This window comes from Neodiprion pinetum, chromosome 2 (assembly GCF_021155775.2).
Source record: "Neodiprion pinetum isolate iyNeoPine1 chromosome 2, iyNeoPine1.2, whole genome shotgun sequence".
Classification (NCBI taxonomy): Eukaryota; Metazoa; Arthropoda; class Insecta; order Hymenoptera; family Diprionidae; genus Neodiprion; species Neodiprion pinetum.
Window position 1 is genome coordinate 5929634 of NC_060233.1, and position 15550 is coordinate 5945183.

Genomic DNA, 15550 nt, shown 5'->3' on the forward strand with positions numbered 1-15550 from the left:
CTGTTACTATTTTTCAGTTGGTATTCGTTTGATGTGATAACATAGAGTTGTCCAGTAATCGTTGAATACAACATGCCCTTCCTATGATTCTATAGACTAATATCCTCCTTCCTTTCATAGCTCTGTTGACTCTTCTTCAAACTTGGCCTTAAAGGTAAAGTTGGATTATATAGACTCTGCTGTTGCCGGGTAGATTGAGAATCCGTTGCATTTTTCAAACCAGTTACCGTCGATGTTGGACTGTAATCAGGATCTGGAATATCCCTCAAAATCGGCTTTCTCCATGTATCCAATGGTGAAATATTCGAAATTGGAGATTGCAGTTCGCTTCTAGTGTCTTGATGATTCACATAATAACTATGGAGCGTTGGAATTGTTGAAATATTTGTTTTCTTTGAGTTTGTGTTGAGCAAAAGCGACGTTGGCCTAAATAAACGAAAGCACAATTCGATCGTTTTACAAAAGAAAGCATATCAACGATAGTCATGTAGGCTGTTCACTTAAATGTCCATTAATAGTTTTGGATAGTCTTTTCCATTGGTCATATCCAATTGATAGATTAAATATTATATATGTCAGGAATCATAAGGATAAAAAATTGGAAATTACCTTGGCACTTCAATTGGTGCAAAACCATCGATTGGATTTTGGTCAAGAAATCCAGCTCTTTCCAAAAACAGTGGCTTACGATCATCTTTGTGTTTCACAAAGTTGTGCAATGCAACTATAGCGAATATACTGCCAATAAAATTTATTACCCATAAAGCGCCACCTTTCACGCTTAAAATCATCATGGCAAAAGGAACAACAGGCACCAGCGATGTTCCATAGATTTCGGAAGCATTGGACTATAAAAAATTTTAAATTAGTACATTTAGTGTGGATCCTGAACCTTAACACAACATTCGATGTCATTTGAATAAGCATGCAACAATACTTACAATAAGATCGGTGAAATCAAATCCAAAGTAGACAGCTAATACGAGATCCATCGTACAATTTCCAAGTGTTAGTATAATCCAACATGGGAGGAAGTAGTGCAGAATTTTTTTTCTGTACACACATCCTACGCAAAATTATAAACTCATGTTCTAAGCTAGGGTCACAATAATTCGGTAACTGGAGTACACAATGCATGTATGTCGCAATTTCGTAAAAAGTTAATATTCCAGTACATACCGCTCATTATCAGTGTACTAAAGATGATCCAGAGTCCAGAAACTCCAACGTAAACTGCCATCCAAATAAACAGCCATTCTGGTGTGACAAGGTTTAAAAAGTAATCGTCTGAAAGTACCGTAGTGTTGTAGACCTGACATTCTGCCCCTGTAATGAGAAATGTTGGTGTTATTATACTTTGCATACTTCAGTGAAGTACCAATGATTTTTAATCAGCAATTGTAGAATTACCTTGAAAGTATAGTCCTACTACAAGCGGTACAAAAGTGCTGAAAGTTTCATCGGAATCCACTGTGATTACACAAAGATGTACCAGAACACCCAATAGAGTGAGTATACAGAGTATCAATCCTTGTACCTAAGCCATAAATTTTTACACATGCACAGAGTTTAATATAACAAGAGTTCAAAAATTGATTAACACATATCGGTACAATAATGTGAAGCACGTTTACGAATCCATTTTTTTCACATCATCTGAAAGTTCGTGACGTTTAATTTCGTTCATAAGTTTGATAGCGCTTATTGTTTTAGAATATATTATCAAATACAGTATAATTAGACTCTTACCAATCCCAATGTGCCTAAACAAAGGCACAAAGGTCGAACAAGTGACGAGACCGCCATTTGGCAATCGACTCTCTATCTGCTGAATTTGCCTCCTGTTAATTGTAATACGTTTTACGCCTTTTGATATGCGGGAATACTGCAAATATCTAATCAATGCTCAATAAATGATCTCACATCAAGACACCCACCCACTCACACTGACTGACGCTGATATCATGGTATCTGGATTTTTCTGATAAAACTCAGTTATTGTGTTTCAATACGATATTTATCTCTTAGAGGTTTCATACTTTACCTACTGAATTTCATACTACGATTTCATACTACGATTACGAACATCTCTTTATGTGTAGAGTTGCAGCTTGATAAATCAGAAAGTTTGCAGTAAAAAATCAATATTAATGTAATACGACAGCTCATTTAAACTTTGATAACAGTTTACTCCTTACTTTCAACAATAAATTTCCAAAAAATAATATGATTGTAAAATAGTTATCAAGAATTATTTTTACAATTATTCAATAAGCTTGAATTTTAAGCTGTACGAAAATAAGTAGGAAAAAACTTTGTCAAAAAATTACAATTTACTATTTGTAAGGTATATTTTCTATACAAAAACTAAACCAATAATTATTACACTTTGATGATGATAAAAAAATTGTCATAGTCGAATCAATATGATTTCTTTGGCTTACAAAAGGCCTACAATTATTTTATATTTTTAATTATTTTTCGGTCATCGTAAAGACAATCATTACGATTTAGGCAATTTATATAATCCACCAGAAAATAACAGCTGATGTTCTCTAACTTTTTTGTCCAAGAAATGTCTCAATTCTGGTAAACCACATTCCACAGCACCTGGCCCTTGTGAGGCAAACATTTTCAACATTTGGTGTATTCGCTCCAAGGGCATAGAATCCAAATTCGTCAGCATTCCAACGATGTATGACCAAAATACTTGTAATTCCTCCTCCCTCTGATCACTAGCCGAAGCCATTGCACTTTCTACTTCCTCTTCTTCAACAATTTCAGCCGTCGACCGATTTTTAGTTGCACTTTCTTCTTGTAGTAAAAACTTATCGCTTGAGATCTCTTTCAAAACTCCTTGGGATACCCAGAACGTTATTTTACGACGGAGTACAGTTGCTGGGACGTGCATTGCTTCACTCAGTTCGTCGATCGTCCATTCATCTTGAGATACAAATATTAACATGGTTAATAAGTAATAAGATCTTCACCGTATTTACAAACGTGCTTTAGTACTCACTTTTATTTTGAAAGTGTATAATGATTGTAGCGTGGATAGGTGTGACATTCATGTTCAATTTCCTGTCTTTCAATTCTATTTCCAGGTTTACATTTCCTAAATGAGGCTTCCAGCATAGCGTTCTGTTCCCTTTAAGAGCTTCAAATGCTTTCATGTACTTAGCTAGCTGATCCTGAACAGCTTTTGGCAATTCTAATTTCCACTCTTCCTTGAAAGGCGGCCAAAATTGAGCCGATAGAATGAGCGCAGAGGTAGGGAAAAGGTGTGCTTCGACACAGTAACTGGAATCCGACTGTATATTCCCATCTATCCTTTTTGAGTCGTAAACGTCTTTGAGCATCACTTCACAATAGTGTAATTGATTTTCTCCAAAACGTCTTTTGAGCAATTCCAAATGACGAATTTCTCTTTCAGTATGATAATTTAGCTGTGAAAGTAGTCTATCTGCTAATAAAGTTCTATATTCATTAACGAACAGGTCTTGGCTTCCGTAAACATTAACCAGCATGGAAATTATATCCGATACTCGGCGTTGGGATGATTTGGCTGAAAATTAGGATCACACAAAGATCGGGTTACAAAAATATAAAACTTATGCAGCTTCTCATATTAAAATGCAAACCTAGCTTACAAGGATCTGCATCGACTGGATCTGGCATCCACTTTTCCCAGTCTTCGTCTTCCTCGTCGACTGAACTTTCTTCCAGCTGCAACGATTCGCCCTTCACCAATTCATCAGCTAAGTCGCTAGGGGAATCATCCAACAAACCACTAACCACGCATCTTACCGTGTCTTCTCTACTCCTCAGGTATTGCCTGGTTGTAAATAAGAGATAAATTTGTTGTAATATACTGGAGATGTGGGTATTTAATCCGACCTGAGAGGGTAATAGAATATTAACTTACTTTACTGGTTGCGTAACAGTTTCCAAAAGAACGCCGGTTGGATCTAACTGTCTCAAAGCTTTTATGGCTGCTATGTACGCCGTTAAAATATCAGGGGTATTTACACCTGGATGTAGTAGCCTTGTTTTCAGAGCATCTTGTAAACTTTCAACCAACGTCTTGCGTAGATCTGTTCGTTCCAAACCAACTCGTAAGTCTTCTATTGCCGGCTGTGACTCAGGGTATTCTAAAATTTCGAAATATATTTACCTGGCTTGGAAATATCACGGTATTTGTGCAAGTAGATACTTAATCACGGTTATTGTTTCCTTACCTATAATGATGTTGAACAGCTGATCAATTCTCGTTCGCGTATATGTTTCGTAAAGGAAATGGGACAATTTGTATTTGAATTTATTAATTGTCTCGCGCGTTTTGCTGCTCAAAGAAGGGGATTTTGAAGAGCCTCCAGAATATATTCTTGTTAGCCAGCTCATAACAACTGTTTCGAGCCACTGTGGAATACAAAGTATTGTTATTCTAGGCAATAGTGTTGTTTCGGTGAGCGAGTCGATGTTTCACAAAAATTTCAGACTCTTGTACACTTACGTTTTCCAAAAACGTTAATTGTGATACATCAAAACTGCTCTCACACGCTTTATTGACATGACTCTCAATGCGGATATTTATCAGCGAAGTCAAGACATTTCCAACTAATCGCTCGAGCAGTTCAAGCTCGATTAACTTCCGATTTGTTTCATGAAATATGTATACTATTGCTTGGCACTGACAGTCATCTATTTCCCGATTGCAACCTTTGCAGAGGCTGTGACTACCAATTGAATCATCTGCACGAAAAATAATTCTGTCATTAAGTGGATCCAAGGCGATGAGGAACAAGATAGGTTTACTCTTTTCAGTAGAAAAATTGGGGTGGAATAGATCGGAAGCTGATAAATAGCGCTGAAGCAAAGCGTTTTGAAGAATTTGAATATTGATTGAAACTATCGACTGAATCATTGTAAGTTTACAAGTTGCAGACTGGTCTTGTAACTCATTAATATTAATTGGTGTGTAATCTGGAACTTAACACTGACTGATGATCGGAATTTGTTAAAATTAGATTTACTACAGCCAGTTGAATTAGAAATTTTCATACTTGTTATACCAAGTGATCGATTAATAGAGCAGAAATAGTGAAAAGAGCAATTACTTCTTTTTCCCTTAATTCAAACAACTCACCTTGCGGTGAGGTGTCAGTATTACAGAACACATTGAATGCAATTCTATAGAAGTGTTCTATGATTATTTCATGATTCAATGCAAGTTGACTCAATAACGTAGCTTTAACAATAAGTTTAAACTGTCCTAAAATATTGTTTTCCCCATAGAACGATCCATCAGACTCCTTGCTTTGTACAAGTTGTTCTAGTCGTTTTAACATCGGTAGAAACTCTATTAAGCTGGAATACAAGCCGTCAACGGCGTTTTTGAAGCATTCAAATCCATGTTGTTCATTTGTTGTACTGCTAAAATTACTCCAGAAGTCTGGAGCTACGTGTTGACGAATATAGTATTCTATACTTTGTATAACTATTTCCTCAATTCTTCCCAACAGTTTCAAATCATTTATTTGCTTGAGTATATCGGTAAACTGTTCGTCAGAACATTCGCTGAGTACCTGTATAATAATGGAATGACAGGTACGATTACTCTCCGATATGAAGATTTCAAACAAATAATGAGAACCTTGACAAAATTTAAAACTATCTTAATTCGATCCAATAATATATTTGTAATCCTCGTAATTAGCCGTAGATAACGATATTAGATGACAACAGTGTAAATGTTTGAGTTTGAAAATTCATAACGCAGATCGTAAACATAACCTTAACAAAATCGAAAACCGTGCCTAAAGATTGACGACTCTTTGATTAGACTAAATAACTAGTGATGATACACCAACGAAAAATAGAGGGATGAGTAATTGAAATACCTTCTGTCTGAGGATCGGAAAAGCATATTCGATTTTTAAGAGTACGTCCTGCTCAGACGCGGCATTTATTGCCGCCATATCCATATCTGCAGCGAAGTTCATACAGTTTGGCAGGTGTTTAGTGATCCTAATGTCAATTCGACGTGCATTTTGTAAACAGCTGTTGCCTACTTCACTCGTGTGTTACCAAGTTTTTATTTCAACAACTTCAGTTTGACCTTATATATTATCTTACGGACATTTTCACGTTCATTTGTTGTGTTTTTCCACACATTCCAATATGGAGTGTCTCGTCGGTAAGTTGGTTCGAATCGAAAAGCATATTATTATATTATAATAAATTTTGATAAAACTGCCTGATTCTTCTGAATTCTACCGCGAATCATTAGTTAAGACACAAGGTTAAATTATGCACCTATAAATGCGGGAAGATTCAACGTCAAGCAATAATACGCGATGCAATAATAATGTTTACGGTTATTTTGTATTGTAGATAGACGTAATAGGTTATGCGATGTATTTTAACTCTGCTAAGCGGGGAATTCCGTACCGTTAAAAAAAAAAAAAAAAAAAACAAAAATGCTATTGTTCGAGTATGAGTATCGGAGGTTTTCTGATTCCGCTTGAACACGGATTGAACCGAGGAATAATATAGGTATAACGTCTCTTTACCATTCAACTGTGTAGATATCTGTTTTTTTCATCGTGATACTGATAGCAGTAACAAGTTTTGTTAAAATTTGAATTCATTTTTGTAGTAAATGCCATTTCATTACTTTAAAATCGTTAAATTTTTAGAGGAAAATTTATTCTCTTATTCCGTTCAGGAGTAATCCAAAAACGTATTCAGAAGGCAAGAAGTTTTATCACCTGTCGAATGTTAGCAATAATCTATGTAAGTTGGTTCAACTTGAATTGTGATCTTTTCATGAATTCGAATCCACTCGCAGAAAAATACGTGAACTACAGAATAGTGATAAGAGTGTGCATCGAATATTTCCATAATTCTGTCTTACGTAAACAATTTGCCTTAGAAGAGAAATCGTTTTGTCAATTTAATTTATGATTAATTTCGTAGAACTGTCTCAGGGATAACTTCAGTCAGTGGAGTATGAATTAGTATATAGCACCACACTCGTAATATGAAATATATTTGCATGCCTACAAAAAAATCATGAATTAAGGATTGTTGAATAAAAGAAATTGTACCTTTTAATTCACATACTCATGGTAACTTGAATCTTCAGGCAATACCTCGGAAATGATGTTTCAAACCGCCGACGAAAGTAGCTACAAGTGTGATGAAAACAGGCAGTTGCACTGCCAGGAACTGATTGAGTTGAATGATCAAATTGCTCAGGATAATGTTGCAAGTCACATGAACGACTATGCAATTTTACCTGCAGTTAATTTGTGTCCGATATGGGGAATCAGCAATTTGGAAGTAGTTGAGACTGGGCAAAGTGGATTTGTAGAGGTAAGAATAGGACTGTTTGAAGAAACTTTGAAGTTACGCCGGAACTGTTAAGTCATGTTATTATCCATTTATATTCACAGGTTGGCAACGTTGCAACTAGTTCTGTTCCAACATCTACTGGTAGGCCGAGAAGAAAGCCGAGGCCGTATTCTCCCTCAGATCTGACTACAGGCAGTAAGAAACAGAGGCAGAAGCCCAAAGTAATTAGAGTACAGCGAAGTAAGTGAAAAATATCAAATGGGACAATGTCAGGAGCAGTTTTATTACAGTGTTCTAAGAAAAAATTTATACCATCCTCATGAATTTCTTGAACCTAATCTAATATTTGACTTTCATAAAAGCAACAAGCAACAAAAAAAATGAGGGGATCGTTGGGAAAAAGGAAACTGTAGAAAAATTGACCAAATCAAATAGAAAACTTTTTTGGGATAATATTCAATTTGAACAACGTATTAACTGTATTTATTGACTTGACTTGTCTTGACATTATAAACGGTCAAATTGAATCCGTTAGTTTCGCACTTTTGATTCTACAGAATTGAGACATTAAATTTTGAAGCAGGAAATAAGCATAAAAGAGCTGTCCAGTCCGTTTTCCCTTATAACTAATCAACTTGCATGTAACAGTATTGAATTAATTCGTTCATAACATTCTGATTTTGTAGTCAATTCGTCCAACGATGTTTACATCGACAAGAGAACTGGTCTACCATTTTCTTGCGACAAATGTGAATCACCGCATATTGTCGATCCGACACGATGCAGTCCTGGAAATCGGAAGCGGCCACCAATGCCCAGAAAGTATGTCGATCCCGTTAGTGGCAGGATTATGATGCTATGCAATGCTTGTGGAATTGCAGCCAAGACGAATCGTAAAGATCGACCAGCTAAGGTGATCCATGTACGTAATTAAATACACCAATTGCTTTTGTAACAGGCTTAATTCTGAAGTTTTGTCTTTCTGAATGATCGTTTGATACTCAATTTCTGTGTGCCGAAAGTACATCCCAGTTTTTGAAAAAGATTGAGATTTTATGGAAGAATAAAAATTTACCAGATAAATATGGTAGAAAACAAAATTTCACTACAATAAATATGCAACTTGTACAGTTTTTTTATTTTTGTGTAGGATGCCGAAAAGTTGCTGCAACTTAAAAATGATTATCTTACCGAGTCAATGAACTTTGCGAAGAAGCTTTCACTTGACTGTAATGAACCAGATTTGGCGATGTTGTACTGTCCATCATTCAGTGTTAAGGGTTGTGGTTGCATAGAGAAATATTTGTTTTCTGAAGCGAATTCGGCGACTCATGAAACACAGCTGAAAGCACTGGACCTGTTGAGCTACCATCGCAGGGCAGAAGAGTTGAACAGAAATGGAAAATTCTCAAACGCCAGCGAAGACGACTACTGCAATGTTCACTCGGAGAACGAACTCCACATCGACGAGTGTGAAGATAACTTGATTGAAGGATTCCGCAAGCCACATTATAAATGCAAAAGTAGAGACTTTGAGAAGTTTGTTCTCAGTTCGAGGATCAAATTGAGGACAGAATATGCGTTGTGTGAAAAGGCTACAAAGAAAATTTTGATGTATTCCAATAATTTCTTGCACAAGGAATCAAAAACCGCACCTCAGAGGTATCGCATTATTTAACATGAATAAAATTGTTCCACTGTTTTACTGATAATGTTTTGAGTATTTTTGACATGTTTCAATGACATTTATAAAATTCGTTTCTTCGATATTTAATCAGAAATGTGTAAATTATCCTGTTTTGAAACAGTTACCGATCCAATTGATCTGTCCATTTGCAGAGGGCCCAGAGTGGATAAGGTAACTAAAAGAACTGCGCGTCTGAAGCCGATATCTGAAATGCATAAGGAGCATTGCTGCAGCAACGGGTGTACAAGGATAGCATTAAGCCATGTCAATCTTCTAGAAGACTGGCGGAAACGGGCATCAGTTTGTCAAAAGGATGCCAGAAGAGTGATTGCTGAAATGTTGACTCCAACTGGAGGGACAAAGGCTAATTGTTACCGTTTCATTAAAATGGTTACTGGTAAGCAATCTAATTGCAGTGAAACTATTTTATACGCGGTATGACAAAATTATATCTTCAAATAGTTTGTAGATTAGGTACAGTAAACGTAAAATACATACTTACCAGGAAGCTGTGTAGCTACGATATTCTTGGTCAACGATCATATGAAAAAAACTAAAGGAGATCGAGAGCCTCCAGAGCACGGATTGAAAAGGTACTGGCGGCGGAATTCAAAATCACATAAAGCGACGTCGAAAATTGGCGAAAGCACCTCTTCTAGTACAAATTTACTGTCCGAACCAACTCTAATTCCATCGGATGAAGAACTGTTATCCATGGGAACAGAGGCAGCTTCTACTTTGGTGAGAATAGTTGGTTTTTTCATTGATATTCAATACCAAAAACGAAATTTCTCATCACATTCACGCGTTCTTTTTGCTCACTTCAGCTCCAAGCAAAGAAACAACAACTGGAATATTTGCAAAGCAAATTACAGAAAGCTGAATTGAGGCTGAAGGCAGCTGCTGAAATAACAACGGTGGTAGCACAAGCAAACATACCGCAAATTTTGGTCAACGAACTCCGAGACGAAGTACAGAACAACATTTTCATTCTTGGGCAAGATGGGGTAATTCGTCCTTGGAAGGCAGATCCACAGTATGTGCACATCACTGCTGCACAGGATAACACATGATTCAACCGACAAGTTAGTGCGACAATTTATGTTTATTAATTTTTCTAAGTTGCGTAATGCGACGTTAATCATTCGTAAGGTTAAGGATATCGCAGATGTAACCATGATCTGTGCCAAATCGGTGCACTGACACTTATGGCTTAATTATTCAGTCATTCTTTTTATCCCTTACCAATTTCATAATATTTACGATATACAGGTTGCGTGTTAAAGAGTGATCAACGTCTGACACGGCTTTTATTTTGAACTCTTCTTTCACTTGTGACCTCTTAACGAGATTGCAAAGAACAGTTACTCTTCTCGAGGCAAAGATAACGAAAACGGTTAGTTTTTGAGAAATTCGCCGGACTCTGACAGTAGTTGGATCCTGATATATGATTGGCATTTGTACTCCATGAAAATGGATTAGCTGACATTTTTGCGAGGGTATAACTAGCAGAGTCAATAAGCTGATCAAATAGAGCTGACTGTGAAATTCTGCTAGTTCAAAAGTGTCAGCAACATGTTTTTAAATTCGTTGGCGTCTACGTCCTGGATCAGATTTGTGTTTGGTGCTTTTTGCGTGAGGTTTGAATAGTCTATCGCAACCATCCCGGCTGTTAGCGATCCTTCGTAAATGGCATTTGAGTACAGGCTCTTTGATTTTGTCACGATTGTGCCAGAAGTTAGGGCGACAGCCGCAGCCACACCATCAGCACACTCCCAGTATTCACTGTCGGGATTCAGTGTAACAGATTCGGCAGAATTGATTAACCAAACCTTTGGGTTGTCGGTCGCATTCCATGAAGTTCTGAAAGCCTGAAATCAAACCAATTGTCTTTATTGTCATAGGGTTAAATATTTGACTCTTTCATCCCCGGTTATCCCAAAATCTCCGGTTTGTTTTTTGGGTACTATTTATCACAGTGATCGTAGTTGCAAAGGTGTCCACTTCACCATTGTTGTCTTGGCTCGCTCCGATGTCTCGTACGGTAGTAGAATGGCAGGCTTTGACATCGACGCGTTAAGTACGATGTAATTGGCCGCAGGATCGACTGCGAAGTTGTATTCAATTCCAGGTCGCACGTTTCCTACTCCCTCGCTGCTTCCGCCCAGGATTATGAGTTGCTGAAGTTCGTCAATAAACGATGAGTACATCCTGATTGCCATAGCGACATTTGTCAGTGGTCCCAAAGCGAGGAGCGTTATTTCACCTAGTCAATTACAAGTCAACTTACTTTTGGTTTGTTCTACATTTTGGATCGGATATTGAGTATCAGATGATAGGAAAGGAGGAAAAACTATCTCAAAAATCCACAGCAGTGATATTCGTGCCAATAATAGTAGATAATAGAAATGAGACTTATTGTGGGCAAATTTGAATAACACCAGCTAAGATATCAACAATTTGAGATAAAGGTTGTATATTTCGAATATTCAAAATAATTAAACTCTGGTGTCTTCCACACCATTTTTGTTTTGCTCGTTTCACAACGTTTGATTAGGATTTTAACGACTATCTTTGATGGATTCAACGCTGTATTATAAAATAACGTCTTTACCTGGGTTTGCTTTTACAAGATCAATCATTGCGTTCACTGCATGTTTCTCTTGAACCAAATCCGTCGACGGAGGATCAGGATATTCAAAATCCCCAAAGCCATCTGTGCCGAAGTAATCCGTTTTTTCATCATTTAACAACAACGGCTGATGCGAACCTTTGTAGACAGGTACCTGTTTAGAAAGAAAACCGTGAACGATACCTTAAATTTACACTGTAGGAAGGTCGCAGGATATATGATAAAATGTTAATGTCAATCAATGCAATTTGACGGTGCCTATTATCGGAAGTAACATTGGAACGTTCCTGATGGAGAAACGCCTATTATTGAAATTTCTGCATGATGCAGTTGTCTTGGAAATGTTTGAAAGATTTTTAGGAGCAAGTTTCTCCGGCAAGAAATAATCCCTATCAATCCAATTCTTTAGATATTGATAAAAAATCTTTTATGTTCCAAATATCTTCCAAATTCTTTCATTGAAAATATATCTAGTCAATTACTATGTAAAAAAATTTATTTGATTCAATGAAACGGTTCACTTTTAACAAAATTCCAGTTTATCTAACAAAATGACTTTATTACCGGCGGTGAATCAAATATTTAGTAAATTTTGCATTATAATGTATGTACGTTAAACTCACGGAATATATGATGAGGGTCCTAAAATTAACGAAAACAAATATTGGAATTATAAACAAGTGATTATACATCGATTTGTAATTCTTCGAATATCGAAAAAATATACCAGATTCATTTCATTTCGCTGTGCAATGACTAATTCATTCAGAAGACTTTTTTCTGCAATCCAATTAAGTGAGACACTTTTCTTCATCGCATTGGTATGGAATTGAATATTGATGAAAAAAAAAAGACCCCCGTTTCAATGAATCTGTAAAACACAACTTGCTTAACAAAGGTACCACATTTCTTTTTATGACTTCTAAGCAATTAGAAATTAAAAATAAATATCTAAGCTCCTGATGTTCCAAATTTAAGACTTATTTTGCTTTGCATTTTAATGAAAAAATTATCTTAGCTTCTGCGACTGTATTAATTTAATGAGTATTTAAAACGTGCGACTGTCTCGTAGTCAAATTAATAAATAGTATTAACTTTTGACTAGGCAATTTCCTCTACTCGCTCAAATAACACGTCATTTCGTAGTCAGCGTAAAAAACGTTTACATCCGCATATGCAGATACAGTTATTATTTCCTTGATTATCGATAAATATCTCCTTCTTTTTTTTTTTTTAACTCTTTCGTGTTCAGTGTAATTTTTTAACTGCTTTCCCGCACCTCTCGTGTAATTTATACCTCGTATTAACTTACGTCAAGTCTGTCGACGATCTTCAGGGTCTTCAGTACGTTTAGAACGACGTTGTCAACGTAGGTGTTTCCATTTACGCATGTTATTCCCACCACGTTTGCATCACCGTAAAGTTTTTGCGATTGCAAAGCCATGAGAATGGCAATCGCATCGTCGGCGCCGGCATCCGTGTCGATTAAAAGTTTTCCCACTTTCGTTATGTTTCCTACGTCCGCGGTACTAAACACAACGAAATTAGATTGAAATTTCCACTGTCTATAGGCTTTTAATTAAAACGCACCAACTGTCGAGTCTGACAATCAGTATCTAATTAAATATCGAATCTTGATCAGATGTTTTGCATCGTAGAGGATTATTTTGATCAGAAATGATATTTATATGGGACGTTTCAACGTCAAACCAACGGGTCATCGACCTGACCCGCTAGGATTTTGATGTCAGATGGATGTTTTTTTTGTTTGTTTCGGTCAAAAATGATACCTCTAATTTTTTTGAAATTTTTCCACGGCATTTTGTAAAAGTGTTGCCATCCGAAATATCCTTAACACGAAGACGAACATTTTAGAAATCGATGAAACTTTTTTGTAAAATCATAAACTTAAAAACACATATTCTTATCATAATTCGAAAGTGGAATGAAAATGCTAAACATTTTTTTTTTTCTTTTGAATTTGTGTTTTTCAAACAAAAATAAAAATTATTTTTTTTCCTTGGAATTTATTTTTAACGATGGATTCCTTTTTTTTTTGAAGAGTAAAACTAAGGAAACGATGCTGAATTCGAAAAAATAAAAATTCGTTCTCTTCGTTTTACCGACCGAAACAAACCAAAAAATCCATTGGACATGAGCCGTTGGTTTGACGTGGAATGCCCCATAAAGATCGATGAATTCGTCACGTTTTTGAACAACCCGCGCCAATTCAAATGACGCGCAGAGAATTTACCTTTGACTTATAAACCCGTTGTAATCGTCACGTGTTCAACACACGAAATAACTACAAGCATTCAGCGAGTGGGAGAATATCGTCGTTATCGAACGATCAAATCGTCCAATGTTGTACATACATAATTTCGATAAACTCAAGTATATACAGTGTTATTATCCAATCGGTGAAATCCATGATCGAAGTCATTATACGTGTAAATATATACCTTTAAGAAAATTGAAACTAGACTGATTGCTAGACGTGCAGATTTACCATTGGCAGAATGAATCCAACCAATGATTGCTGGCCGTGTGTTTCACGGTCAACTGCACTCGGGCATAAGAATGATAAGAACGATTACCAAACGCTATAATGCAAATATCGCACGTACACCGACATTAAACACTTACCTTCCGTATATCAGAAGACATGTGATCAGGGCAACTCCAATCCCAACTCCCAGTGATGTAGCCATTTCGATTCTTACGGACTTTGACAAGGAGACGAACGTTTTGTCAGGGCTGTTATCGTTGGTTTGAAATTTACACATCACACCTCCCACTGGCCCTATCACGGCAGTCTTCTACACTGTACATTGAGTTGTTTATGACCCATGATAGGGGCTCTGACTGGATTAACATCGTGGGGAATTTGCTACAGTGGCGCAACAACGGCATTGGGTTTACGATGACATGCGCACTGCCAGAATTAGCAGTCAAACGATCTCATGTTCGTTCAAATCGGGTAGTGAAGTACAAAAATCTTCATTTTGTTAGATACCTTGAATCTCCGATACTTTTATGGAATTATGAGCGTAAAGCTGAAGTGCATTTCTCGATTTTCAGAAAGTTAAACACGTTTCGCTGCTAACTCTGGCCGCACAGCCCTGGTCATTTTTCTTAGCGAAGGTTTGGAAACGCGAGGTACAGAATTTTTATTCTTTCTTATTTATTCTTATTGATGGAATTGTGGAATTGATTATAGGCAAGTTACTGTTGTGTAGTCGTATCGCACATTATGAATTTGTGGGGAACGGAAATGACGTTTAACCATGTCAGTTCATCTTTCGAGACGAGCAATGTGCAGCTTATGCCGTCTTCGCCCATTGCTTTGATTTTTGAAGTTTTGCTGTTGCAGAGAAATTTCAAGTTATAGTCCAGTGAAAGTAGAAAGAAAATATCGGATACGGAGTCGGCGAGTTTAATTAATAAATTAAGAAAAGAGAAATCCTACTTATCGACAGCGTCTGGGGAATTTTGGTGAGATAGTTTCTTTTTTCTTGAATTGTTAATTCGTCTCCTTTTCCGACAGATGAGGACATAATTCGACGTAGAATATACCGCTCTACACGATGGCCAAGTCGTCTTTCATCTATCTATAGCAGTTTTTGAGAAAACAAGCAAAAAAAACGTCAAATTTTGTTGTTGTCTTGAAACGCGGGCTATGCAGCTAAAAAATGATTTCAAATTTGAGTTCCCGAGGGTCGAAAATCTCTATATACAAAAATGCAGCCATATCTCGAATATTTTTAATTCAGACTTATTTTGACTGGACTATCAACAGCTGATGATTTTACACCGAAAAAGCATGTATCATATACATGCAGTTCTCATTCTCACAGGACACATTTTAATACGAG

The 15550-nt window shown here is 36.6% G+C and overlaps 4 protein-coding genes across 7 annotated transcripts in view; 1 reads left to right on the forward strand and 3 right to left on the reverse strand.

Moving 5' to 3' along the window:
• Positions 1–16: 16 nt before the first annotated feature.
• On the reverse strand, positions 17–1913 carry LOC124211987 (uncharacterized). 2 transcript variants are annotated; one of them, XM_046611629.2, is made up of 7 exons: positions 1750–1913; positions 1411–1537; positions 1180–1326; positions 942–1066; positions 610–848; positions 228–426; positions 17–147 (listed from the first exon to the last, which is right to left on the reverse strand). In XM_046611629.2, the coding sequence occupies exons 1-7, from the start codon at positions 1804–1806 to the stop codon at positions 115–117; spliced, it is 927 nt and encodes a 308-aa protein (XP_046467585.1). In that variant the 5' UTR covers positions 1807–1913; the 3' UTR covers positions 17–114. The 2 variants fall into 2 exon arrangements, with proteins under 2 accessions (XP_046467585.1, XP_046467584.1); XM_046611628.2 differs by having other exon boundaries at positions 90–426.
• A 412-nt stretch (positions 1914–2325) lies between these two features.
• Positions 2326–6419, reverse strand: morula (anaphase promoting complex subunit morula). The gene is made up of 8 exons (XM_046611598.2): positions 5901–6419; positions 5147–5585; positions 4514–4752; positions 4239–4419; positions 3926–4151; positions 3651–3835; positions 3020–3565; positions 2326–2943 (listed from the first exon to the last, which is right to left on the reverse strand). Exons 1-8 carry the CDS (start codon positions 6000–6002, stop codon positions 2504–2506), a joined length of 2358 nt encoding a protein of 785 aa, XP_046467554.1. The 5' UTR covers positions 6003–6419; the 3' UTR covers positions 2326–2503.
• Positions 4878–15550, forward strand: part of LOC124211977 (uncharacterized) — a 29153-nt gene continuing 18480 nt past the window's right edge. Inside the window, exons 1-8 of one of the 3 annotated variants that reach the window (XM_046611603.2) lie at positions 4878–4925; positions 7148–7377; positions 7458–7596; positions 8043–8278; positions 8507–9018; positions 9196–9440; positions 9549–9784; positions 9871–10128. In XM_046611603.2, the coding sequence (XP_046467559.1) occupies positions 7162–7377; positions 7458–7596; positions 8043–8278; positions 8507–9018; positions 9196–9440; positions 9549–9784; positions 9871–10116 (1830 nt within the window). In that variant the 5' untranslated portion in view covers positions 4878–4925; positions 7148–7161 and the 3' untranslated portion in view covers positions 10117–10128. Of the gene's footprint in view, positions 4926–6041; positions 6197–6487; positions 6556–7147; positions 7378–7457; positions 7597–8042; positions 8279–8506; positions 9019–9195; positions 9441–9548; positions 9785–9870; positions 10129–15550 lie in introns of those variants that run through there. The other 2 variants (XM_046611601.2, XM_046611602.2) reach the window with 2 other exon arrangements.
• LOC124211986 (uncharacterized) lies at positions 10125–14578 on the reverse strand. Its single transcript, XM_046611626.2, has 5 exons — positions 14322–14578; positions 12988–13204; positions 11658–11829; positions 11053–11309; positions 10125–10914 (listed from the first exon to the last, which is right to left on the reverse strand). Exons 1-5 carry the CDS (start codon positions 14459–14461, stop codon positions 10597–10599), a joined length of 1104 nt encoding a protein of 367 aa, XP_046467582.1. The 5' UTR covers positions 14462–14578; the 3' UTR covers positions 10125–10596.